The sequence below is a fragment of the Aedes aegypti genome, chromosome 3 (assembly GCF_002204515.2).
Source record: "Aedes aegypti strain LVP_AGWG chromosome 3, AaegL5.0 Primary Assembly, whole genome shotgun sequence".
Taxonomy (NCBI): domain Eukaryota; kingdom Metazoa; phylum Arthropoda; class Insecta; order Diptera; family Culicidae; genus Aedes; species Aedes aegypti.
In genome coordinates, this window is record NC_035109.1 from 90576885 (window position 1) to 90603650 (window position 26766).

The window sequence follows — 26766 nt, forward strand, 5'->3', positions numbered from 1 at the left end:
TGCATGAAAAATAACGTTCGATTGCAATATTATTTCAATTGAACCAATATTTCCATACATTTTCTCGACGACAAACAAACGCGTAGCACATGCATAATGTTCATGGATGACGAAGGGTTCAATCAATCACATATTTAATCGACCACACGATTCTTTTCTTGCTGTAGGGATCTCCATGTACTTTACTTCACCACTTAACACTCTTCTACACTTCAAATTTCTTATCTCATTAAGGTACCGTGGGGCAAGTGGGTAATGGAATTCGCATAGTCGAGATTCTTCATATTCTAGAGACTTTAAATTGAAACAAATGAGGTGGTATATATTTTTTAGCTTGACTCCCACCAAATATAAGCAGCATGCTAAAATTGATTTTTATGAAAAATTGAAGAAAAAAATACAGAAAAAGTTTTTGAAAAATGTCTCCTTACTTTTCACTTGCCCCAAAAGTGGGGCAAGTTAAAAGTTTACCGATTTGAACCATAAATTCCAAAATAAACAGTTTTATTCACGATTTCTATTAGCTTTAACATTTGTTAATGCTTCCCAATGAACAATAACATAAGTAACATGTAAACAAAGAACTTGTTATTCTTTTCACTTGAATTTTCTTCTGTTCAGTTATGTTAGTTGAAATGATTCGACAACATTATAACTGCAACATTTCCAATGTTAGTTCTTACATTATAGGACAGCAATTGCATTTCTACTTTGTAGAATTTCCACCGCTCGTTATTTGTTTTTGAGAAAGTCGGATATGACGTCGGATAACTCTTCGGGAGAAATCAAACGGAATCCTTCAATAACGTATTTAGAATCTTTTTTATGTGGATAGATCTATACCCCATTTTTATGTTTTGAACTAGCTTTACATAGACATTCCACGAGATTTCCGTGTGTTCTCTAATATTGCAACTTTTCTGTCAAAGTCTTCTTTTAATTGGCTGCCCGAAGTAGACATATTAATATTGTAATGTTTGGCAACATATTTTAGAGAAGTTCCATGATTTCTAATAGCTTTCAACGCTTGAGTTTAGTGTTTCTTGAATTATCAGCACGTTATGTTTTTCTATGATAATTGCGAACCATGTTTACTTATGGCTACTTAAAGAGAAAACACAAATTCTATCTCTAATGATAAACTTTTCACTTGCCCCACCTGATAAGAAAATTGACGGTGTTTAAATTTAGTTATTTTTAAGTCTACGTCGAATTAATTCTAAATTTTTTTTTATTGCAGTTTGAAACTGTCACAGAGGACAACTAAGAAGTGGTACAGGAAATTATTTTCCGCAACTTTTTTCCACTGAAAATATTAAAATAAGATTGTACGCCGTCAACTTGTTACGGAGTAACAGTTGACAGGTTAACAATTTTTCGCTCTATTATGCAATAATGGCTGAAAAATCTCAGAAATTTCTTACCTATCGTAATGTTCTCAATTGCCTCGAAGGTTTACGCATGAGTTTAAAACGTTAATTCACATATTCAGTAAAATATATCAATTGTTTTCACTTACCCCATTTACCCACTTGCCCCGCGGTACCTTATCAATTTTGAATGATTTTCAAAAGGCCACATTAGAAGATGATGAAAAAACAAGCCACAACTAGAAGGCCTCAACACATTTTAGAGTAAACAAAGGCGTCAACTCACAGGCCTCATCAGCGTCGGCTAGCCTCTATGGCCACAAATGAAAAAGGCTGCACAGCTTTTGGTGAAATAAAATCCTCATTTCCTTTGACTCGTTTTTTAGCATGATTTTTTGCTAAAATGATAGTAATGAATATTCATAGCTATAAATCAGTTTATCCATCGACTTTCTGGACGATAAAATAACATACAATGCTTAAATTCATAATTTAAATTTGATTTATTGTATGACAAAACAAGATTGCATTTTTCTCATTGTTTACTTTTTGGAGATGAGGCCTTTTGAATTGTTAGTCTTGAAATATCATTAAGGTGAAACAGTTTGGAATCAACTTCTTAGACTTCACTAAAACTTCAAAGGCACAAATCTCGCGAAGAAAGCATCCAACAACAGTGCACTTTTTATTTTGGCTTTGTGCACTAGCAGAAAGCTTAAAATAAGAAGATCAGAAAGGTTTGCCAACTATTTCTCCAGTTTTGTGCCTTTGAAAACGTGAGTAGGGGGACAAGTCGGCCATTGTGCCGGCCATATTTAGATTCCGAGATGTTTCACCTTAAAACATGAAGAGAAAACGTTTAAAATATTTTTATTTTTTTCTCTTATTTTATAATAGTTGAGCTAACATAGCTTCAAAATTTTAAAAAAATTGGACAGATTTTGACGATTTGACAAATGTTTGAATTTAGAATTTCCTTAACTGCGTCATATATGGTACGTTCACGGTATCTTTTCAAGAAAGCCAGTTTTCTCTAGGACTTCCTTTAAAATTATTTGGGCTTATTCTACGACTGGGGTGAGGTGACAATTGTCGGTGTCGTAAGCGAGGTGACAATTCTCGACTCGAGTGAAGTGACTCTCCATTTGATTTGCACGGCGAGTCACTTCACTCGAGTCGAGAATTGTCACCTCGCTGTACGACACCGACAATTGTCACCTCACGCCAGTCGTAGAATAAGCCCTATTGTTTAGAACATCTAGAATTCAACCAGTATTTTCTCCAGGAATATTCCAGGATTGTCGTTAAGGATGCCATTAAAATTTCTTTAAGCATATTTTAAGGAATTACTCCGGATATTCTTCGTAAGATTCCTTCAGGCATTCATTCAGGAATTCTTTGAGAGGTTGTCCCAAGTAAGTCTTCGAATAACTTTAACAAGCCCTGAGGTCCCGGTCCCAGGGCAATCCTACCAGACATTTTTAATGATATTTCTAACAGTTTTTTTTTCAATGAAAATTCTGCCCGTATTACTGTACGCATTTTTTATGATTTTATCCTGTTATTTCATCGGGAATTAAATCAAGTATGGCCAAAGTTTCCTTCAGATGTTACTCCGAAGATTTCTGCAGAAAATCATATAATGATTTCATTAGAAGTTCCTCCTACAATTTCGTCCAAGATACGTACAACATTTCAACCTGGATTTTTTTTTTTCAAGGGTCATCCCAGCAATTGTAATTGTAATTGTAATTTATTGGCAATACGATAACATGTTAGTATTTACACTTTAAATCATGTCAAGGAACAAATTATTTCAAGGAAAATACACAAGGAAAGACAGTTAGCAAGATAAGTTAACTATTGGTGCTAATTGTGATTGGCTAGTTGCCTCTGTTCAGTGCTGCTTTAAGAGAAATTAAAAGCAATTTGTGCTGTCAAGCTAAAATTTTCATAAAAATGATCCGCGTATGCATAAGAGTGTGCGGTCATAACTTAATCACGCTAAACAATGTTATACATTTTATGTGACACAAAAACTACCAACTTTTGAAAAAAAAAGTTCTACTTGGTCTTATTTATGCACAAGTTTTTCAAAAGTTCTGTAAAATATATTTTTGCAATTTCTCATAGTAATTGGCTGTTTTTCATCATGCCAATCTGTCATGAAACGGCCTACTTTCCTGCACTAAAGTATGCAGTGCGGGAATAGTCATTACGCAACTGAAACCAGTGCTGTAATGATTCATTACGCAACTGTTTTGAGGTGCGTAATGAATCATAACACACCAATTTTTCAGAAATTGTAAAATACTGGTGAATGCATCTCGATATAGACCAATCCAGTTGCCTGCGTAGTAGTGCAATGTTGACAAAATTTTCTTTGTTTGCTGTGAGAACTGTCAGCATTTTTCCACCTCGGGACGCAAGATTTCTTCGCTGCCTAGCGGTTTGAAGTGATAAAAAAAGGCTATCTAACTTGCATCTTGTCACTTTTATTCACAGAAGAGAGGATCGATGAAGAGAAATCGATCATGCGACTTACGCCCTTATTCAAGCACACGCTTGATCTATGCTTTCCATAGCGGTCGTTTTGGTGATTTTAATGATCCATTGCAAAAAAATGTTGTAGGTACGTAACTCGTTGCAGAACTCGATTTTTACAGCACTCGTCGTAATTATAAATTTAAAAATCATCATTCTGCAACTTGTTCCGTAAACTACAATTCTAATTAATGTACGGTCAGAAACTATCTCAGTCAGTCGATTTATTAGACTTTTTGCCTGAAACTGATTTTGGAGACCATTTTGGTAAAAAAAAAGAGTTCTTCTCTCCAAAATAAACTGACTTTTCTGAAACTTGCATTAAAACGAGGACCAAGTCTCTAAACAGAGACCTGCTACCAGCCCTCGGACCCCAACATTTAGCTTAGTACGGATATTTCGGAAGGATTCATGTTTCTTAATTTAGTTGGAGACCTCGGTCAGAAGGTCAATCGCTTTATTCCAGGTGTTCTTGAATAGATTTTATACATATACCGCAAACAATCGTTTCTTTTATTGAATATCAATAAAAATCAACTTCCCATGGCCTTAACAAAAAATCAGACGTCTTACTGCTGAGCAGCCTGAGCTTCCGGCAGGGTACGGATGATATCGGAATCTCCGGCATCGGTGATCGACAGGGTGCACACACGGAAGTACTTTCCGCAGGCGGTTCCCAGCTCGATGTTGTTACCATTGTAGTGGTGGACTCCGGTCTTGGCCAACATAGCGTAGTATTCGATCTCGGACTTCCTATAAGGGTCATGGATTCGAAGGTTCATATTAATAAAAGTGTACTTACCAGTAGCTATCTCCGCAAACCCTTTCCTTCCGATGGCCAACCACCTGTCGCAACCTTAGAACCATATACTGAGAGCCCGGTCTGTCCGCAACGTGAGATTACTCCATAGATTTCCCAACAATAGTTTGGAAACATACTTCTCAGTTCGACCCGCGAAAGGCAAACTCCATATGGTTCCAAAATCGAGATTCGGCGTTCCGCTCGGAAAAAAGGTGTGTGGGAAATACTACTTCTCTGTAATCGTCGGTCATTCGTTACCTGAGATGGGGAGTGTTGTTGGCGATGATGATCAGCTTGGCCTTTCCCTGGCGGAGAGTCTTCAGGGTCTGCTTGTAGCCCAGGCAGTACTTGCCGGACTTCATGACCAGAGCCAAACGAGCGTTGATGCTCTCCAAAGCCTTTTTCTGCGGAACGGAACGAAACAAGATGGAACGCAGCGTTAGACCCACGTGGAATTCTCAATTCAGCATCATCAATATTTACCTGTTTCTTGGCGGTAACCATTTTGAAAGCACTGCTTTAAACGTTAGACTGCAACTGGAAATGTAAGGAAAACAACACACAATCAGAAATTCACACCCAAAAGCCAGAATATTTTTTTTTTCCGAACGATTTCAACTCACGTCTGAACTTGACAAGGACCGGATGATAAAGAGACCGCTCGCTCGTGTGGCCAGTACCAACTTGACGCAAATGAAAACGCTGTCAAAAATCTAAATGTCAAAAATATCGAAGTTTTCCATGCAGCACATCTTCCTTTAATAATATCGACAAAAAGGGTATTGAACTGACTAGCCGAATGTAAAGCACCAAAGGGCTTGTTCATATATTTCATAACGCTCAGATCGGTCATTTTGGACACCCACCCACCCCCTCGTGACGCTTTTTGTATTTTTTTTTTATTTATTTCACCGTCTTCGACTGTAAGTCGTACAGACTGAACTAACTATGGACCGATGCACGAGTTCACTAATTTGACGTTTGAGCGGTGCCGAATTCACTGGTTTCCATGGTCACATAAATAACACAGCACCGCTAAAACGTCAAATAGTGAACCCGTGCATTGGTCCATATTTAAATTTCCTATGGCCTACTTATACGGTTTTTGAACAAGTTTTTGGGTATATCAAAATCGAATTCGTTACAAATTTCGTTAAACGATCGAATGCAGGAGTCAAGCGGGTTGTTGCAGCCGTAATTGGGTCCTAAAATTTTTAATGATATCTTGTTTTTATTTAATAACATGAAAAAGCATGTTACTGTAACTACTTTAGCAATTTTTCCCGCTCAAATAATGGCTATATCATGTTTAAACTTTAATTTAAAAATTTGGTCCATAAATGAACCTTGACACTTAAGATCATGTTTGACGTTCGCTTAGTCGACAAAAACACCACAGGGGTTTTAGTTCGACCACTGGGGTTGTTCCTATCTGACATTTCGTAAGGGACACGGAAAACAAAATACACCCAAAATTTGAGTTCAAGCCAAAGGATGTGACAAAATCTAAAAAAAATTGTTTTTGGGCTTAAACCAACGGAAAACATTATAAAATTGAGTAAACATGTGTTTTTGGCCTAAACTTCAGCGTTTGGCTCTAAAATTGGGATAGGGCTTTAGGACCCTATTTGTCCGGTGCGGTGATATGGAACAGCAAGTAATGGAGAGTTTCGGAAACTACGAGGAGGGACGTAAAGCGGTGTTTACTCAAGAAGCACGGGACAATCAATCGCATTTGTGATGATGTCGAAAACTAGCAACCGTTGACTTCTCTCACGTCTGCAAGATAGTGGCTCTAATCATATCGGTTGACAGCGTTCAGCATATGGAGGAAAATTGTTTGGATCGTTCCAAGGAAGCAGTCGCAATGCAAAACGTACGAATTTCTTTTGGACACGTTCGATTGAGAGTACATCCGTAACATGATATGGGGACCATATCGGGAGGCGTACTCTAAGATGCTACGTACTAACGCACAATATAGCACTTTCAATGCGTATACATCGGTAAACTCCGCAGCATGTCGACGTATAAATCCTACCACTGAGAATGCTTTGGCACTCGTTGTCTTCACATGTTCCTTGAACGTTAGTTTTTCGTCAACGATAACTTCCAAGTCACATATGGATGTTACTCGCTGCAGTATATTGGTGTTCATGCGATATTGGTGGTTGATTGGGGAGTTTGAACGGGTGAATGATATAACCTTGCATTTTTTGCAGCTCACGCGCATACCGTTAAGCCCCACGCACAATGTGAGCGGCAGCGCGGTACAGCGGCATGACGGCACGCCCATCTTGATCCACACCCCACTTATCAATCCCATGTTGACTAAATCCTTCTCAACATTGACTCGACAAGCAGAGTGTAGCTCAAGATGGGCCCGCCGTCATGCCGCTGTGCCGCGCTGCCACTCACATTGTGCGTGGGGCTTTATTGCTACACCAGGTTAACATTACATTGATATCCTTTTGCAATGCCGCACAATCGTGGAACGAACGTATGACTCGGAAAAATTTTAAGTCGTCGGCGAACGACAGCTTGAACGAGGAAAGGAGATAGCACAGATCGTTTACGAATATGTTAAACAGTAATGGTCCAAGAACGCTGCTTTTGGGCACGCCAGACGTAATGCTGAATGATCGGGAGCTTGCTGATACTCTACAATTTTTGTATGAGCCGTAACAACGATCGGACACCCACCCACCCCCTTAAGCGTTATGAAATTTTTGAATGGGCCCCAAACACAGTTGCATGAACTATTAACCTCGGCTAAATTCGAATCGTCTATCTCGACTGAGCTATCGAATGAAAACAAGAGGCTTTTATTTCGAAACATTTAATTTTTATTGGCTTTTCCAGGTTTCCCATGCTTCACCCTTTGCTCCTCCGGACTCAGATTTTTCTCAAAAATCAATACAAATTAAAAACTCAATCGACATGGACATGTCGCTTATAAGGTTATTCATGAGGACTTTCCACGATAGGATTGACAGCTAAAAGTGTGAATGCAACCGAAACGAAAGAGTAAACAAACCATGCGAGTGTTATCAGAGACATTTTCCTTTGTAATCGAACAGTCACTCCGATCGTGAAACGTCAAAACCTCATGGTAAACAAAATACCAGCTGATCGCAGCTGCCTCATGGATTGTCTTATTAGGCATAGAGGAGGCAATTTTGCCGTTTTTCTGAGGAGAAAAAACTGAACTCAAAATTTTGAACACAGATCCTCAAGCGGTTCGAATGAGAGTGTAAAAAAAATGCGAGGATTTTTTCAGATACTCTCTCTCTCTTGTTGCAATGCTCACCTTTACTTAAACTTCAAAAGAACTCTTGAGTGTGCCTCCTGAACAAGACAGTCGAGTCAAGTAGTTGTTAGAGTACCCTTTTTTGATGGAATTTTACTCTGTTGTGTTTTGTGCTGCATCTTCCTCGCTAATTTTTCGTTGCCTCTCTGCTTATTATATTTTCGCTCCCTTGCAAAGAGGCAAAGGCAGCACGCTGCTCTGGGATGGCACACAAATTATGTCACGCAAAATTTCATCTTTTTCGACCCCCTCCCTCTCCTTTGTCACGTTTTTTGTATGAGTCCTTCGAAAATTTTGTATGGCTTGTCACGCTTGGCTTGACCCCCTCCCCCCCTTGGAGCGTGACATAATTTGTGCATGATCCCTGATCGGACATTAGGCAGGACACTATTTCCTACGTTGTGATTAAGTGATGTTAAAATAAAAACAACCGATTTTCTGATCGTCCAGCCATGGCGGAGACTCAATAGCAACTGTTTATTCATATATATCTACATTGTGGTATAGGTACAATATAAGTAGGGTAATTACACATATTGACGTGAAGTTCAAACAATCCCTCTAGAGTATTTCACTGAACTCTAATGATGTTTTGGAGTATTATCAACCCTGATGGTGGGCTTCAAGAGTAGTAAGTAGCTCATATGGATTTGTACAAAATTTTATTATGGGCTCATTCACAAATTTCATAACGCTAAGGGCTCATTCATTTATTTTTTTAACGCTGAAATTTCCCATATTGGACACCCACTCACCCCCTTGTAACGCTTCTTGTATGAATTTTATTCATTTTTTGTATGGACCGTAACATCGTTAGGACACCCACCCCTATAGCGTTATGAAATTTGTGAATGGGCCCTAAAGGGGGTGGGTGGGTATTCTTCGATTGTTACAGCTCATACAAAATTCGGAGAACGTACATGTAAAAGGCGTTACGAGGGGGTGAGTGGATGTCAGAAATGGCAATTGTAGACGTTATGAAATTTGTGAATGAACCCATGGATCCGGTAAAAATCAATACCAACACTTTTTTCTAAATTCATTTTTTTCGGACCTGTAACCTTGATTTTACGACCCAAAAGACGAAAAGAGAAACTAAACAACGTAAATGGTTACTCGTAGACAGTGACTTAAGCGCCACCTTTGGAAGAATGGTCACTGTCATCGTTGAAATCCGGCTAGAGACTTTTAAAACAGGGCGGGTTGGTTTTCCCAAATACGTAGTACAACTCGACCAATCGAATTCAAGTCAACCAATCAATTTTACCTAATCGAACCATAATTAGCAACTATAGCTTACTTGGTCGCCAGAGGGCTTATGGCTTAGATGTCCAACGTAGGAAGCGCTTCAGGGACGGTGAGGGCTTGAAATACGGTCTTGGTTCCTATCGCCGTACACGCTTAAGAAAATGTATACTAGATTGCTTAAATACCATTCTTAAACCATATTCGGTCTATTCACTCATTCGAATGCATTTTAATGGTTTAAGCATTGCTTAGTATAAACGGATTATATATCGGCAAATGATTTTTCGAGAATTATGAATTTAATGCTTAAAGCTCCAAAATCCAAAACAATGTATTAAATAAGCCATTTTTCTCCAATAGGGTCCTAAAGCCCTGTCCCAATTTTAGTGCCAAACGCTTAAGTTTAGGCCAAAAACACATGTTTACTCAATTTTCTAATGTTTTCCGTTGGTTTAAGCCCAAAAAACATTTTTTTTAGATTTTGTCACATCCTTTGGCTTAAACTCAAATTTTGGGTGTATTTTGTTTTCCGTGTCCCTTACGAAATGTCAGATAGGAACAACCCCAGTGGTCGAACTAAAACCCCTGTGGTGTTTTTGTCGACTAAGCGAACGTCAAACATGATCAAAAGTGTCAAGGTTCATTTATGGACCAAATTTTTAAATTGAAGTTCAAACATGATATAGCCATTATTTGAGCGGGAAAAATTGCTAAAGTAGTTAGAGTACCATGTTCTTTGGTGTTATTAAATAAAAACAAGATTTCATTAAAAATTTTAGGACCCAATTTCAGTAAACAAAAGGAATGCAAATGTAAAAAAAAAAACGATTTTTGAAAGCAACGCGTTTATTTTCATATAAATCATATCTCGGTGTAAGTGACTCTGCTACCCGTGGTTGAGGTTTCTTCAAATTTGTTCCGCGTTGATCAAAATCTGTTTGTCACATAACTGTCGCAGTTGTTTCCAAACTGCTCACGACAATCGGAATGGAGCTCACCCACAAAATAACCTGGAAACGTTTGGATGATGACGAAATACCAATATGATTACGATAAATGAACATACCTTCATCGGGTCCATATTTCACTAAATTCTGAGCTTCTAATCTCTTCCTGTGATAAATGTCCTTTGAGTATGGCGTTTCTGATAAGGGCCGAGCACGCCACAATTGCCGGAAAGTGTTATTAGGACTGCGAGAACAGATCCGCTGCGGGCATTTCTGTTTTTCTTTTTGGGCTGGATTTAGACAACACTTAGATTGTAAAAGAAACTGGTATTGTCGCGCGCCCACCAAATCGGAACGCGCGTGTGGGACACGCGACGTGTGACTCATTCCCGACATAACTGTCATAATGATATGTGTGGCGCTGCATTCTTACGGTTTTTATGAACACAGTGCACTATTCAAATATTAGTCGCGACGCTTGGAGATTGAGAAAAAATATATTTAAAAAAAATGTTTGTCCTTATATCTGTCGGATCTATAATATGATGCGTATTATTCGAGGAAATACTTAATAACACGATGTGATTTCGATACCGAACCGAACAAACTGAATAAGTCCCAAGGGTAGCGTGTTTCACTATATAAGCACCACAAAAAATAAATCACGGATAAGCTTGGCAAGGTATAAAATAATAAGCTTCTCAAAGATTAATAGTGTATAATATTGAGAAAATAATATATCGTACACTAACTAGTATATTCGCTTTTCTCCGTGTAGTCTAGGATGGCCACACAGCGCACTATGAGCCAGGGACGCAATCTGGCGGGACAAAATCAATAACTCGGTAACGAAGCGTTTCCGGTATTTGGTGTCTTCGGCAAAGTTTTTTGTAACAACGAGGACCATCTACTGACATAAACTGATAGTTCGTAAATCGTCCGCATAGGTGGCGCCACAATCTAACTTTTTACTGTGACGTTCTAGAGACTTGGCATGTTCGGCAGAATAGTTCATTTTTGGTAAATAAACAAATCTCTCGAAGACGTCAAAATTCCACAGCCTACTGTTTTCGAGTTATTGGCAAAATTAGTAAAAAAACGATTTTTGTCACCGAATTTGACATTTTTCCTAAGAATCATGTCATATAATATTTTTTGGTGATAAATATATAACAAACGCAAGCTCTGGTGGAAAATTTTAATAAAACGACGCACAGAAATTAAGAAACTATGAAAAAACTTGAAAAATAGAGCAATCTTTTAACATTAATATCTCCAAAAGCGCAAAAAATCGCAAGCTCAAATTTTCAGACAACATTGAGCAATACTTGATGAAACGAATGTCAAAATTCCAGAGAGGTATATTTTGGTGTTTTTAAGAAATTTCATTTTTTTTACAATGATTATATTACTCTAATATGAAGGGACGATCGACTTTAAGATACAAAGAGTCGTGGAACAAAAACTTTTGAAAAACTGTTTAAAAAAGCCATCATAGTAGCCATGAAATTCAGTTTAAGAGCAGTTCCTTGAGTTGATATCGAGTAATGTAGGTGAAAGTGTAGATTAAAACTGGGTACATTTTTTTTTTCTTCAATAATTCAAATGGTATAGTATGCCATGATAAACTTGATCATGTATCAGTTAATTGTTGTCATCATGGTTCGAGGTGAGTAATTTATTTTGTGAATGTGTTACTTTTTACACGGAAAATCAAATTTTAAAGCAAATTCATGTCGATATCTCTAAATACAAAAATTTCAGAGCGCACGATCTCTTGTCCGGAGCTTGTATATTTGTTTCAAAGCGGAAAGAGCGTTGATTCTTGGAATACAGATCAAAGGTATTAATTTGGAGATTCCTTCGATTTTGAGAACTGTTAGGTTGTTTAACCTTAAACATGTGTTTAATCAACGGATTTACTTAAATTTTGAGCTTCCGGAAAATTGTAACAACGAATTCAAGATGAAATCCAAAGCCAGCTTGTACTGTGAGCAGATATAATAATTTCATGAAATAATAAAATATATTCTTCCGCTAATTTTAAAATACACTTAAATATTTGCCACGAAAATATTAATCGCGTAATGAAAAGAAAACCGTAAAAAAATCAAAAAATCTCAAAAACACCAAAATATACCTCTCTGGAATTTTGACATTCGTTTCATCAAGTATTGCTCTATGTTGCCTGAAAATTCGAGCTTGCGTTTTTTTTTGCGCTTTTGGAGATATTAAGGTTCAAAAATTGCTCTATTTTTTCAAGTTTTTTTCATGATTTCTTAAGTTTTATGCGTCGTATTATTAAAATGTTTCCACCAAAGCTTGCGTTTGAAATATATTTATCAGCAAAAAATATTATATGACATGGTTCTTAGGAAAAATGTCAAATTCGGTGACAAAAATCGTTTTTTCACTAATTTTGCCAATAACTCGAAAACAGAAGGCTGTGGAATTTTGATGTCTTCAAGAGAGTTGTTTATTTTATCAAAACGAATAACTTTGCCGAACATGCCAAGTCTCTAGAACGTCACAGTAAAAAGTTAGATTGTGGTGCCACCTATGCGGACGATTTACGAACTATCCGTTTATGTCAGTAGATGGTCCTCGATGTTACAAAAAACTTTGTCGAAGACACCGAATACCGGAAACGCTTCGTTACCGAGTTATTGATTTTGTCCCGCCAGATTGCGTCCCTGGCCCATAGTCCAGCGTATTCACGGATTGTTTGGCGTCCCGGAATTATCATGCGGTGGAGTAGCTCACGCAGCGAACTGGACTATCGAATTTCATACATTTTGCCTTATGAAAGGTGGAACGATTATTGCAATACGAGCGCTTCATGTATCGTTTTAGCAGTACTCCACATCAAGGTGTCGATAGGCGCGTGGTGTACACTCTCAATAATTACAAAACAAAATTAGTTTAACATTTAATATTTTTTCTCATTTTCAAAGTTTACACATGGTCAAGTTTAAAACCTAAACCAACATAATTTAAAAAGTTAAACTATGTCTGAATAGACCATTTCCGTCAGACCTTACCCCCTATTTTTATATTTTTCTTCGAAAGACGATTATTTTTAATGATTATTGACGCTTTCAGATCTAATTTATATGCACTCCTGATTTTATTGTAAATTTTTGAAAATTCGAGAATTTACCACATTTTGAGTAGTGCGGCACAGTTGTTTCAACCCTGTGGGTAAACAAAGTGGAGATTTTCCCACAACTTTCAAAACCCCTGCGCTGAGTGTTTGTAGATATGACGAAATGTCAATGTCAAATCAAGCACACGAGACGACACGACAAAATGGAGAAATCTGAGGTCCGATGGGCAAGCTTCGTTGTAAATGAAGCCCATCCTTTACTATTGTACTTATAACAAAAACTTTTACCGGAAGACGACTGCTAATAGACCGTTCTAAGCTTAGCAAGTGATGGAATTCTCCTTGGAAGCATTTCTGCAACGCTGCGGAACGTTTTGTACAAGAGGGGCATATTGGCCGGTTTGTTTTGAAACGTCAAGAATTGGACCGTTTGCAGATTTTTCGGGGATACCTACGAGAGTGGTAAAATGGGGAAGTATGTATAATCCATTGGTCATATGGTTTCGGAACAGCTTGACGACATAAGCAGCAGATATCAAACGGTAGGGTAAACAGGTATAGGCCCCCCTAAGGAAAAACTGCTCTATCGCAGTGGCAAATCCATTACTTATACAGTTTTTTGGTGTCAAAGTGTTATTTACTTAGTTAATCATGCTTTGCATGCAACTTTCTCTTGCCAGGTAGCTTCTAAAGCGAGTACAAGACGTTATCTGCAAACGGTCCAATTCTTGACGTTTCAAAACAAACCGGCCAATATGCCCCTCTTGTACAAAACGTTCCGCAGCGTTGCAGAAATGCTTCCAAGGAGAATTCCATCACTTGCTAAGCTTAAAACGGTCTATTAGCAGTCGTCTTCCGGTAAAAGTTTTTGTTATAAGTACAATAGTAAAGGATGGGCTTCATTTACAACGAAGCTTGCCCATCGGACCTCAGATTTCTCCATTTTGTCGTGTCGTCTCGTGTGCTTGATTTGACATTGACATTTCGTCATATCTACAAACACTCAGCGCAGGGGTTTTGAAAGTTGTGGGAAAATCTCCACTTTGTTTACCCACAGGGTTGAAACAACTGTGCCGCACTACTCAAAATGTGGTAAATTCTCGAATTTTCAAAAATTTACAATAAAATCAGGAGTGCATATAAATTAGATCTGAAAGCGTCAATAATCATTAAAAATAATCGTCTTTCGAAGAAAAATATAAAAATAGGGGGTAAGGTCTGACGGAAATGGTCTATTAGCCCTCACAAATCGCTTCAGTGTATTTCCTTCGGCAATGTTTACATTTCTGCGCAGTCTGTTCCAATCAACGGAAAAAAATAGTGAACCTAAACTTTGTCCCCGGATGTGCATTCTGAATGGTTCCGTCTCCTAAACTGAAGATGAATCACCCACTGCAAGAATGGTAAGTATTCAGTTCAATTCAGTTTGTTCAAACCTTTCAAAAACAATATTTTTCTCCCTTTTCTCGCAGCCAGCACTTCGTACATTTTGCGGCGGAAGATTTGTGAGCCACATCCGGCAACCAAAAAGCAAAACTGATCTCCCAAGAATGTGAGCTTCTTGACTACGGTAAGCGTTATATCTGTGAGACGGTGATAGATATTCCAATTGATTCTGATATTCTTTGCAGGTCCATCACATGATATTATCCTGTCGGCATCGAAAATGAAAGCCCACATTCCCAGACGTGGCCTCAACTTTCTCCCGGCATACGGTTTTCTTAATCGGGCATTATACCAGGGTGGGTGTACGGCTGTCAACTACAAACAAAGCTCGCCTAACAATCATCTCTCGAGCGGGCCGTCCCAAACAGCATCATTTCTCACGCGGGCCGATCCAAACAGCACAGGTCGAAACGCGGGCCATGCCAGACAGCAAATGCTGATGTATTTCAACACTCAAACAGCGGGATGCCTAGCAGCGTTGTGAGCCAAACGAATACACCCACAAAACATGAACGGTAGGCGAACCTCGTTGCGTATACCCCCCCTGCATTATACAAAGTTTTCCAGCCAGAGCGAGAGATTTTAAGCTATATTTGAATTAAAATCGTTATGTTGATTCTTGTAACCAATAATAAACTTTTTCTCGGTTTTGTTTTTTATTTCTTTAAATTATTGAAAATTAAAAACAAATTATTTACAATCAAATCTAGAATTGCATGTGAGCTAAACTACGTGATTATACTGCTTTCTTATACAAGAACTCGGTAACTTAGAGTTATACTAGGCTCGTTTTGTCGGATGCTAAACGAGGCCTAGACCCAACCAGGTGGATAGTGATTTAGTGTGACATTTAAACTGTTTAGTTTAAATTTTTCTCAGGGTGTACGTAAGGTTCTTGGTCCAATCAAAGACAAATTAAAGACCTCCATGTCCCTTGCAGTTGCCCAAAATTTTATGGCTCATAAGGTAATCTAGAATGCCGTGAAAAGTGTACTATGATCTGTCAAACTTGGGTACCTTTTGCACTACCGAGGGACCAAATGCAGTACTAGAAGTGGTACCCAATCTGAGCCCGAGTGGGACGGACCTGGTCCAACTCCAGGTTGCCGCGTAAACGTTTTTTTGTTTTCAAATTCTGGTTTCATAAGACAAATAGGGTGCAGAGCTACTTGGGCACTTCCATGATTCACTTTGGCATGGGCGGTTTTTCTCGGCCGAATTGTCTGAAACTTTGCAACAAAGAGCAGTTTAGTGCATCGCATCTTGTAGCCAAATATGAGCTCAGTAGCTTTCAAAAAACCCCACTGCCGAAGTGAATCAAAGGTGCCAAGAATAGGATCCGGCTCCCTATATGAATTTCAACCGAATTTTCATAAGGGCTCATTCACAAATTTCATAACGCTGGAGGGGGTGGGTGGGTGTCCTTGCGGTGTTACGGCTCGTACAAAAACAGAAAAATATCAATACAAAAAGCGTCACAAGGAGGTGGGTGGGTGTCCAAAATGGTCATTTTAGCGTTATGAAATATATGAACAAGCCCTAAGGGGTTCCTATATTCATCGATAGTCCATTTGCCTGAGTGCTGGTTTCTTTGTACGGAATCAATGTTTTCAGCTTTAGGTTTTCGGCGAGTTTTTGGCTCATTCATACGAGAAATTTATGTTGCATGGGCAATCTGTCAAGCTTGACAGCTGTCAAACTGTCGCCATCCATTGCCAACCTAACCAATCGAAAATGTTTGCATTCGCCCAAAACACAACTGTTCCCCTCTCTGTCGTACTGTCGCACTGTTGCCCTTTATCCTCATCAGCCAGAACGAGCCAGCAACAGCAAAACTCTCTCCGACGGACGGCGGCCATATTGTGAAACGTCGTCGCCGCTTCGAAGTTGGACTTCTTTTTCTCTCCCCCGGTCACAAATTACACCAAATCGTTCGTTTTCGGTCGCTCGCGGTTCGCTTTCGGTATACGTGCTCTAGCAGCTTGATCGAGTGGACGACGGAAGTTTTTGTTCGCGGTGTGGAAAAACTTTTTCTAGTGGAAAATTGAGGACACTTTCGCTGCTGGTTTTCAGCCGCATTTTTTCCGGACTGGACTGTTTTAGAAGCTTTGGTTTTGTGTGTGAAATTTCTTACGCGAGAGGTTCGTGTGGAGATACAGAAGGTGTTTCTTTTGCGGAATTCTTGAGAAGAGTTGAAGGAAGCAGCAGCAGAAAAAAAGTTGCTTTCTTGAGGAACGGGAAAGTGAAGTGCTTTTTGCGGTGGCGGACGCTCTCTTTGTCGCCGTTCGGAATAAAGTGTGTGTAGATTCGTTTTCTTTGGTGGAATTCTAGGGTAGTGGAAAGATCCCCACCGGAAGAAGCTCCGGAAAGTCGTGCAAGCCTTAGTGGCTTTCGAATTCCTGGTGACTGGTTCAGTTTTTCTGTTTTTCGTATTGCTGGAAAATTGGGTTTTTACCGAGGAAAAATTCCGCTGAGGACGAAGACGGGAAAGAGTGTGAAGAAGAAGGTGAAAAACGAGACGTCTCTTCTTTGGCCCCGTCCGGAAGAATAATAAGTCGTCGGTTTGTGTGACAGCAGCAGAAGAAGAAGAAGAAGCATAAAAAGAGCCCCCCAAAAAGCTGGTCGGATTATCCGTTAGTGTTTTCAGTCCCCCATAATCGATTCTTGTTTCAGTGTTCAGTGTTTTGATTTTGTAATTTGGAACAACCCAAAACAGCGAGGAAAAGAGAGAGAGGACCCAGTTGAATTCCTCTTGGAGAAGACACTTCCGGAGAGTGACTCTTAAGTATACCTACTACTCGTAACGAAGAAAGGACACTGATTTTGTTTTCTGTTGACACCCAGGAACCCGGAACGAGATCCAAATCCACCAATGTCAACCGTGTCAGATCAGGTGAGTTTGTTCGACCTGCTTGCCGAATTGAGGCGCTTTTCCTTATGATGCCATGGCTAACGCGGGGTCTTCCATCTGTTTTTGTCTTGTTTCAGCGGATGAAAGGACAAGGAAATCACGGTAAGGTTTAAACTTGCGCTGGATATAGAATTATACAACTTCTTTTGCAAGAGCAGGGGCTTTCGGATCGCGGAATGAGATAATCCTTCATTTGCAGAGAGTTTCAGCTTAATGAATGAATACATGGGCGTAACCAGGATTTTAATCATGGGGGGCAAGCAATCTCAAAATTTCAGTCACGAATTTCACATAAAATCGCTGCACCCTTTTTCCATGGAACATTAAACCAGCTGACATGTTAAAACAAATCTCGCGAAACATTACTAAAGGACCTATCTAACATTGGGAGGCTCTCTTTGTTTACTTTCTCTTTCATTAATAACTGAGTGACATTAACCTCTTCTGTTGTGTTTTTTGTATGAAATGATTTAATTTTGCGTTTAGTATCATAAATCAAGCCTGTGCTACAATTGACGAATGTAACTTGAACATCTCTTCTGTGAATTAAGGCGACAAGATGCAGGTTTGTTGACATGTTTCCACCTTAGGATGCTAGATTGCTTCGCTGATTAGCGTCCTAAAGTGAATAAGTGCTAAGAAACTTGCATCTTGTCACCTTTAATCACTGAAAAGAGGTTCGATGAAGAGAAATCGATCATGTTACTTATGGGATCTTATTCTAGCACACGCTTGAAGTGATCGATTTCTCTTCATCGATTCACTCTTTTATCACTAACTTTATTAGCAGAATGTTTTCGACTATGATTCCTCCCTGGCCAAGAACACAGGGTTTGACGGTGCCAAAGTAGAAGGTGCACCATAATAATACCCGTCTGTGAAACATATCACCTTCCCAATACTTTGGCACACCTCTAACGGTTCATGATTTATCATGAAACGGCTGCATTCAGGCGGAGGATCTGTTAATATGTTTCGGCATATTATCAGGTCCTCTTCGAACGGAGGGACCGCCAGGGCTCATTAGTTACTTATACACCAGTGCTGGTTGTTGATGGTTCAATTCGTTTACACGAGCTGTACAATCCTTTGTACTAATCAGTAATGGTGTTTAAGTTTCGAAGCTAACGTGTGTTCAATCGTTTTATAATGCTACATAAGAATGTGTGTTTGGTGAAACTCTTCGTTACACTCGTCGTTATAAAATTGGTGATAGTGAGGGTGCTAATAATTATGTTTGAAAAAATGTTTGGTGATGAAAATTTTGAAAATGGCATTGGAAGTGATAGTGTTAGTGGTGTTGAATATTATACAAATAATAATTATATGAACCCTACTAGTTTAACAATGACCACAATACATTTTGCAATAATTTTTCTGAAGATAAACGCTATTGCCTAGTATTTCACACATGCATGATAAAAGTGTTTATAATGACAGTGAGTGCAGAAGAATGGATCGAAGTGATTTTTTTATTGTAACTTTCTTAATCTTAGTGCTAAATCGTAGTTTGAATAGTTAGGACTCTACAGCAACAAAATAATGAAAAAATAAGTTGAATATCTTTTAATTACTTAGTAATGGTAACAGATGGTAAATCTTAATAACAGTGAATTTATATGAAAATAATGTGATGTATTTTTGATGAAAATTTGTAGCTGTGATAGTGAAAAGTGATATAATGGTAAATATATCTGAAGTATATTACGAAAGTTGATGAGTGATAATCGGTGATATACGTGATAGTGATAGTGATAGTGATAGTGAGTGATGAAATGAAATGGGGAATGAGGACCTTTTAATAAAACTATTTCGTTCTTCACTTTAACCACTCTAGTAGCATTTCAGGCCTTATCATAGTTTGATAGTAGTCTGAACTACTAGACTGCAAAACTACGGCAAGGGCTGATTGCTGCTAGCGTACACAGTGACCATTTGAGCAACATTGCTTAGGAACGTCTGTGTGATGAACGCAATAGAGGCTTATAAAAGCAAATGCTGGGAAGGAGCTTAGGGCAGATTAAGAGTGCCAGTACTACCCCTATCGCTACCGACAAAAAAAAAAAAAAAATGTTTTCGACTATGATTCCTGATCCAGTCAGAAGTTCTCCTTATTCGGACCACATTGCAGGGATAGTAGCGAGTAATCTTTAATCGACTTGGTCGCTAAAGACACACAGAAAAATGGTCACTATGTCTATGATTTGAAGAAAAAGAAATCACAAGCTGGGCTAGCTACTCAATCTCAAAAAGTAAAACAATAATGCTCACATTCAGAATTACTAATTGAGTTTATCTTCAAATACTTTGTTCTTAAAAAAAGGGTGAAAAAGTAAGGATTCTTGGCTATCATGCTGTGGAAAGTTTCAAGTTAATATTCCTTATACAATTTCATCGAATTGTAGTGGATCTTTAACAAATCTTTGTCCGTGCAAAATTTTTAAATCCATTTTTGCGCAAAATTCTGACAGAGTTGCTAAATTCATAGTTAATGGAGATTTTTACAGTGATTTTCGGTTGTAGATCAAAAGAAAACTCCAACTTACAGGCTGTCCATCCATCCGGAAAAAGCAGGAAAACACGGGAATCCCAAACGGCTGGAAAAATATGGGAAATTGGAGAACACGTCTGGGAAATATGTGTTTCAAACGATTTATGTCAGTTTTAACGCGCGTAACTAGAACATTCGTGCAGGAGGTGAACCATGACAACATTTTACCAAGTTCTTTGGAAAACCACCAAAAAGGTCATTAGTGGATTGCTAATAAGATTTTCAGCAGATTCCATAAAAGATCCTTGGTATTTTTTTAATGAAAAAAGTTATTAGAATTTGGTTCGTGAGTAGCTGAGCTGAAAAGCTTTTCGGCAAATGGCTGAGGTATCTAAATCATACTGAAATCTTGGATAAATTAAAAAAGAATTCCCGTTTGGAGGATTCCTTGAGATATCGACGCTTATTCTTGGCGAAGCCTTTTTTGAATTACTGTCTTAACTAGTACTTGATCTACAACAAAGTTTTTTTTTAAGGGATCTTGCGTGCAGAGAATTCTTTTAGTCATTTCAGAGGTTTTTTTTGTGGGATCCTTAATTTATAAATGGCGAGGTATTTTAAGTATTCTTAGACAGATTTATAATTAAGTATTAACGAGGTTTTATGACTAAATGTTTGTTAAATTTCTGAGAAGATATCTATTCTTGATTGAATTCAATTTTCACCAGAACAAGAACTTCTCCAGGATACAGCCAACACATAATTTCGAAATCATTCTTACACACTCAGATGAGCTCTACTAATTTTCATTCTTTTACCGAGATCCGCACAGCCGAGCGGTCAGCAACTGAATTTTAATTGATATGTCAGTAAAAAATTAAGTTTGTTTATAGCAGCACCTTTGGGTGCCGCTGGCATCAAACGTCACTTTTGCTGAGATGCCAGCAAACGAATTTTAACCGAGATTTGCACAGCTGAGATCGGCATTCTGATTTAAGTGTGTAGAACTCTTTTCATGTGATCTCAACAGTTGTTTCAACGCAAAACCTTAGTTAAGCCCAATAACCCAAATTTGGCTATAAGCAGGATTGTCACATACAGATTGTATTTTACAGATTTTCTCGATAATTCTGTGACCAACACACTTAAATCAGAATGCCGAGATCAGCTGTGCAAATCTCGGTTAAAGTTCGTTTACTGATATCTCAGCAAAAGTGACGTTTGATGTCAGCGGCACCCAAAGGTGCTGCTATAAACAAACTTGATTTTTTACTGACATATCAGTTAAAATTAGGTTGCTGATCGCTCGGCTGTGCGGATCTCGGTAAAAGAATGAAAATTAGCCGAGCTCAACTGAGTGTGAAGAATCTGTATATACAGATTTCAGTTTTCTAGGAAGAATACAGTAACTGTTATACAGATTCCGTGTACAGAATTTTGACAAAATTAAACAGATTAATACAGAGTTATGGGCAAAATTGAAAAAAAGACATATTTTTGAAAACCTTATAATTCAAGCTGAGATGTGACTGTTCTGCATTGAACATACAAAAGATTGGTGTTTTCATGGAATTCTTGTAATATTCTCCCAAATATCTTCATTTTTAGGGATACTGATTTAAAATACAGATATTTTTTCAAGCATACAGATAATTCAAGGAAAAAATACAGATTTTTATGTTGCATGGCGATAAGAAAAATTTACTTAAATTTAGTTTGATTCCACGATGATGATTATTTGATAAAAAATGACATACAGTCGAATTTCGTTCGTTGCACTATGTTTAATTGCACTACGTTTTAATTGGGCTCCCGTTAGGTGGACCGTAGCCCACTTAAAACGTACGCAAACGTCACTTTCGACGTTAAACGAAATTTGTCAATGTTGGTAGTAGTGAATTTCTTTTGTTATAGATCATTTGACAGCTCAAAACTTAGCCCGATTAGTGAAAGTCTTTCACTAGGTGGGCTACAGCTTTAGTGCAACGAACGAAAGTTGAGTGTATCTATAAGATCGAAAACCTGGTCTTAAGGCAACTTGAGCAATCTTTCAGTTCTGACAATTCAACTTGCATAAAAGATTTTCAGTGCTGGTTGATCTATGTCTAACATCGTTTATACCTGTTGGTCTTCAAATATTCAAACCGTTCTAAATACAGTGTAGGGGAACTTATTAATTCGTCATGGGGGGTTTTGTCGACCAAATCTTCTGAAATTCGGCAGTAAGGGCGGTAAAAATATTAATGCAAATTTCAAGCCCTATAGCTACAGATATGTTCCGTGACAAAATCGGAATAATTAACATTTTTTTAAATCTTAAATAAAATTGAAGATTTGACAAAAAATATTTATGTTTTCATCATGAACATGTAGAAACATGATGCTTAAAAGCTTTGAGATTGAATTATGTATTTTTTGGTTACATGAATAGGTTAGAAATGAAATCAAATTTCAAACACCAATGGACGAATGTAATTCTGAAATAAACGTTGATAGTTTTAGAATTTTGACCGACATGCCAAAAAATGGAATATTGAATATCACAACGATAATCACGCATCATGAGATTGATCATATTTGTGAAAATTGCGAACACAACAGCAAAATATAAGAAGAACTATTTTCTTTTTCTTTTCTTTCACCTCATCTTTCTTCTTATTCATGGCATTAATTCGCAACTAGGGCAGAGCTTTGTGCTTCTCAGCAGAGTGGGTTCTGAATATTTCTGCCGGAATTAACTGAGAGCTGTTTTTATAATGTATTTCGTGTTGCAAACTAAAAGATGACTCTATGCCAGGATTTGGAACCACCACCCAACGATAAAATGTGTTTTGAACAAACAAATGTTTTTCAAAAAATGGAGATCTAGTTCATGGTTCAACCGTTCAACTATATCGATATTGGGTAGGTTTATCATAAACACAAAAGTGTACACAATCCACAACAAGCATCTCTAAGTTAAAGCTTTTTGGTTAAAAAATCTTTCGTTAATAGTTTCAGTAAATGGGTTCCATAAACATTTATTTTTCTAAAGTCCTCAAAACTAAATGTGTGCAATTAATGAATTAAAATTACACAGTTTGAACCAAAAACTTAAGATTTGGATGTAGCGCAAGCGACTTGAAAGTGCATTTTCAAATTATAAAATATAACATTTTATGAAGCTTAAACTTAGTTTAAAGTTTAAACTATGGAAATTATACTTCATCTTAGGAAAAACATCAATTTGCTGCCATTTAAGTTGTATGTTTGCTTCATTAGAATGATGCGATTATTTAGTTGTCAGAAAATGTTGCTGCCTGTCTGAAGTTACTACCGGTTGTGTCAAGGTCAGATAAGATAAATAATTCTAAACCTAAATTTTGGTTTCTCATCGGAGCTCCTAGAGAACGATCTCATTTTTGTTTCTTACCATTTTTTTAAAGTAAACTAATCGTTTTGAAGTGGATGAACATCATAGTTTCAATACTAGATAAGATCTTACCGAGCTGAAAATTTTAAATATTCCAAGAAAGCTGAGGTTTCATAACTTAAGAAGTTTGAGTAGTTTAATAAAACTTATTTTTTTTTATTTTCTGGGAAACGTTTTGAATAAGATTTTGGTAAATTTAGGTGTTCGTCTTTGGGATTAATTTTTTGGATGAAATATTTTAATATATTTTAATATCTGTCAGCCCTTCTGAACTAGGGAGTGAACATTCTGCAAGAATCTGCTGCAATAGAAAAAAAAAATTAAACTTGATTTCTGAAAAAAAACTTTCCGAAAAAAATGCCTAGGAAAGTTAGGAATAACAACCAAACAAATTTAAAGCGTTTGTCAGAAACTCGTCCAAGACCTCTAAAGCGAGTATTAATTTTATTAGAAATCTTGACGGAAATTTCAATAAATAAGTCACATTTTTTAATGACTGTTTCTTGCACAACTTTGGTCAACTATTTCTATACAAAAAAAAAAAAAACACGTTCCTATAATAAATGCTTGAACATTGTTAGACAATAATAATTCAATACAGAGTTAGAATTAGGGCTAATGTGAAGACTTATACATTCTCAGTAAAATCGGTTTGAAGTTTCCGGGTTTAATTTTAATTCTATACTATGTTTCCGATCGATTTGATCGCATGATGCATTTTTGTAGGATCCATTACAATATTATTTTTGTAGCAAAATATTTAACTTATTTAAATATTCCCTGGGCTTGGGATTATATTTTCCAGGGAGCGATGAATTTTGATAATTGATCGCTGTTGTTAGTAGTTTTGATTAGATGTTGGGTAAATTTCAAAGCAATGGCAACCTTTTTATTACAAAATTTAGATTTTATCTTCTGACCTAAAGATTCTGGTTAAACTACTGTACTATGCAGTTGGGCTGCACTACGCTATCATTCATCAAAATTACTTTCACTTCGGGAAAATATAATTTCAAACTGGCGAGAAGATTACAGACTGAGGGTGGGTTAGGAGCACAATCAGACCCTTGAATGTGCAATGTGGGGTAGTAATTGGGAATGCCATTGACGGTTTGTAATCTTCTACGAGGTTTTCGAAAACCAACAGGGCGCGTGCACCGGGTTGCGGATAGGAGCAAAGGGAGATCAATAGCATCTACCTAAAATAATAGAGCAAAAAGCCGTTCCATGATTAGGTAATGTTAAGCGATCTTCTATGGTGTTCTAGTACTATAAAATTCTTCACTCACTGGGAATTCTGGCCTTGATAATATCAATAGTGATAAAAACATAAAATAATACCTAATACTTAATAAGTACAATGTAGCTTTAATGTAGTAATAAATGAAATAAAATCAATTTCCTATACTTGACAAGGTTTTGAAGACAATCAATGAGTGAAAGAACTACCTATTAGAAAAGCCACATCAGCTAAGTCTATACATATACAAATGTTGGTCATAGGGTCATGGCGAGCATTCGATATGTATGTCTATGACTGATTCTGATCTAATAGGGGCACTAGAAGACCACGCGGACAATTTCGAAACAAATTATTTTTATACATCGGTCTTACGTTCCGAAAGGCTCAGCTATGCTGCAAAGTAATTTTATAAGTTATTTTTTATTTTCATTACTGCTGTTTAATTGTTTATAATTCTAACAAAACTACATAATTAACTCATTACTAATCACTGTTCCTATATTCTCTTTTTCTCTCCTTCTTATCTGTTGCATGGTTATGAGCATCACCAATATAATGCATGAGCATGCACAATAAGAATAATTTCAGGATTGAAAGCAGTACATGGATACCTGGATAGAATAGCTTCGAAAAGGGCGCTCAAAATATAATATTTCTGGTCAGGGAAGTATTTCATCAAGGGTATGTAAGATTTTTCCATTATTAACACCTAGATCACACAAACAAATGAACTAATATCAAATATTTTTTAAATATTTTTATATAAATCAGCATCGTCAATCAGTGTAAAAACAGATAAAGTTTGTAAAGTTATCACCATCGATTAAATTGCGCTCTGTATAGTAATGTTCATTCGGTATCAAAATCTCCTAAAGCGTCGCATTGTGCCATCAGCAGCCCTTAGCATCACTCTCATATTGTTATTATTTTGTTGTTTATAAAATTTCTAGAAAGCGATCAGCATATTCTTTCTTACTTGTACAATGGCCGATCTATTTGGAATTATAATAAGTCAAATCAAACTTCAAAACTCAAATTAAATTGCTTTCAGCACATTTACATTTTGCAGCATTAATCGCATTACTGTGTCAAGTCTTCTCCATTCCCTATACCCTACCCCAACCCTTCTTATCCTTTCCGATGGTGTTCAAGTGGTCCGCATAGACTATTACGGCCATTACCTATCCCTTACCCCGGCTTTGGACTGACTTGCGCTCTCATTGCCCCACCAAACGCTGCAAAATGAAAATGAAATGAAAAATGAAAATATTTAACTTATTTAAATATTATGAATAACATGTTAAAATAAATAAGAATCCATCATGTGCCATTCATCAAAATTTAGAGCTGTTGCGCCCCTCGGTTTTTCGTCGTCTTCAGTTTAACAACAGCGATTGCGCCTTTTGACCTCGTCCTTCTGGTTTGACAATCATCAGCTTCGCCGTTCTGCTACGCTCTCTCACACGAACCTTCATCACTAACGCCCTTCTGCACACTCAGTTTGAAACGCGCCCTACTACCACACTCAAGCTCAAATGCGCCCGGTTACCGCAGAGGGGGAAGATGGGCGAAATTGACGTCAGAGTTCGAATCGAAAGAGAATATCAAATGCGCCTTTATGTTTTTCTTACTTATTTCGTGAAAAACGTTATTTTTAAGGAACAGATGTGCATTATATGATTGCAATTTATCAAATCAACTGTTAGGTGAATAAAACTCAGTTTGTTTACATTTGTCAGTAAGGCCCTTAATCTGGTACTGTATTGAATTGATCAATAGTTATATGAGTGGCTATTTCTTACCGTCAAATCCATCTGTTCATGAATTTTAGCAACAAATATACGATTCCAATATAAAACGTGAGGTTACCACTAAGCGACACGATAGTTTTCAATAATTCTTTTATTGGAACGTTCAGTTGAAACGCTCATTTTAA

The 26766-nt window shown here is 37.5% G+C and overlaps 2 protein-coding genes and 1 long non-coding RNA gene across 8 annotated transcripts in view; 2 read left to right on the plus strand and 1 right to left on the minus strand.

The window, feature by feature from the left end:
• Positions 1 to 4336: 4336 nt before the first annotated feature.
• On the minus strand, positions 4337 to 5424 carry LOC5565962 (60S ribosomal protein L30). 2 transcript variants are annotated; one of them, XM_001650241.2, is made up of 4 exons: positions 5340 to 5424; positions 5200 to 5253; positions 4975 to 5120; positions 4337 to 4667 (listed from the first exon to the last, which is right to left on the minus strand). In XM_001650241.2, the coding sequence occupies exons 2-4, from the start codon at positions 5218 to 5220 to the stop codon at positions 4484 to 4486; spliced, it is 351 nt and encodes a 116-aa protein (XP_001650291.1). In that variant the 5' UTR covers positions 5221 to 5253; positions 5340 to 5424; the 3' UTR covers positions 4337 to 4483. The 2 variants fall into 2 exon arrangements, with proteins under 2 accessions (XP_001650291.1, XP_021706834.1); XM_021851142.1 differs by having other exon boundaries at positions 5200 to 5261; positions 5292 to 5396.
• Positions 5425 to 14593: 9169 nt separating this feature from the next.
• LOC110679518 lies at positions 14594 to 15078 on the plus strand. Its single transcript, XR_002502549.1, has 3 exons — positions 14594 to 14730; positions 14800 to 14897; positions 14959 to 15078. It is a non-coding gene; the product is annotated as an uncharacterized LOC110679518 (long non-coding RNA).
• Positions 15079 to 16712: 1634 nt separating this feature from the next.
• Positions 16713 to 26766, plus strand: part of LOC5566678 (YTH domain-containing family protein 3) — a 71659-nt gene continuing 61605 nt past the window's right edge. The window contains exons 1-3 of one of the 5 annotated variants that reach the window (XM_021851501.1): positions 16713 to 16789; positions 17447 to 17666; positions 17762 to 17786. In XM_021851501.1, coding sequence (XP_021707193.1) covers positions 17646 to 17666; positions 17762 to 17786 — 46 coding nt within the window. In that variant the 5' untranslated portion in view covers positions 16713 to 16789; positions 17447 to 17645. Of the gene's footprint in view, positions 17667 to 17761; positions 17787 to 26766 lie in introns of all 5 variants that reach the window. The other 4 variants (XM_021851502.1, XM_021851498.1, XM_021851499.1 and 1 more) reach the window with 4 other exon arrangements.

What these genes read in the sequence shown, in the direction of transcription:
- LOC5565962 (XM_001650241.2), bottom strand. Translation starts at nt 5,220, where the DNA reads ATGGTTACCGCCAAGAAACAG. An exon ending in TGGTTACCGCCAAGAAACAG is followed by an intron (nt 5,121 to 5,199) that starts GTAAATATTGAT and finishes TCCGTTCCGCAG; the next exon opens with AAAAAGGCTTTGGAGAGCAT. An exon ending in AACAACACTCCCCATCTCAG is followed by an intron (nt 4,668 to 4,974) that starts GTAACGAATGAC and finishes TGACCCTTATAG; the next exon opens with GAAGTCCGAGATCGAATACT.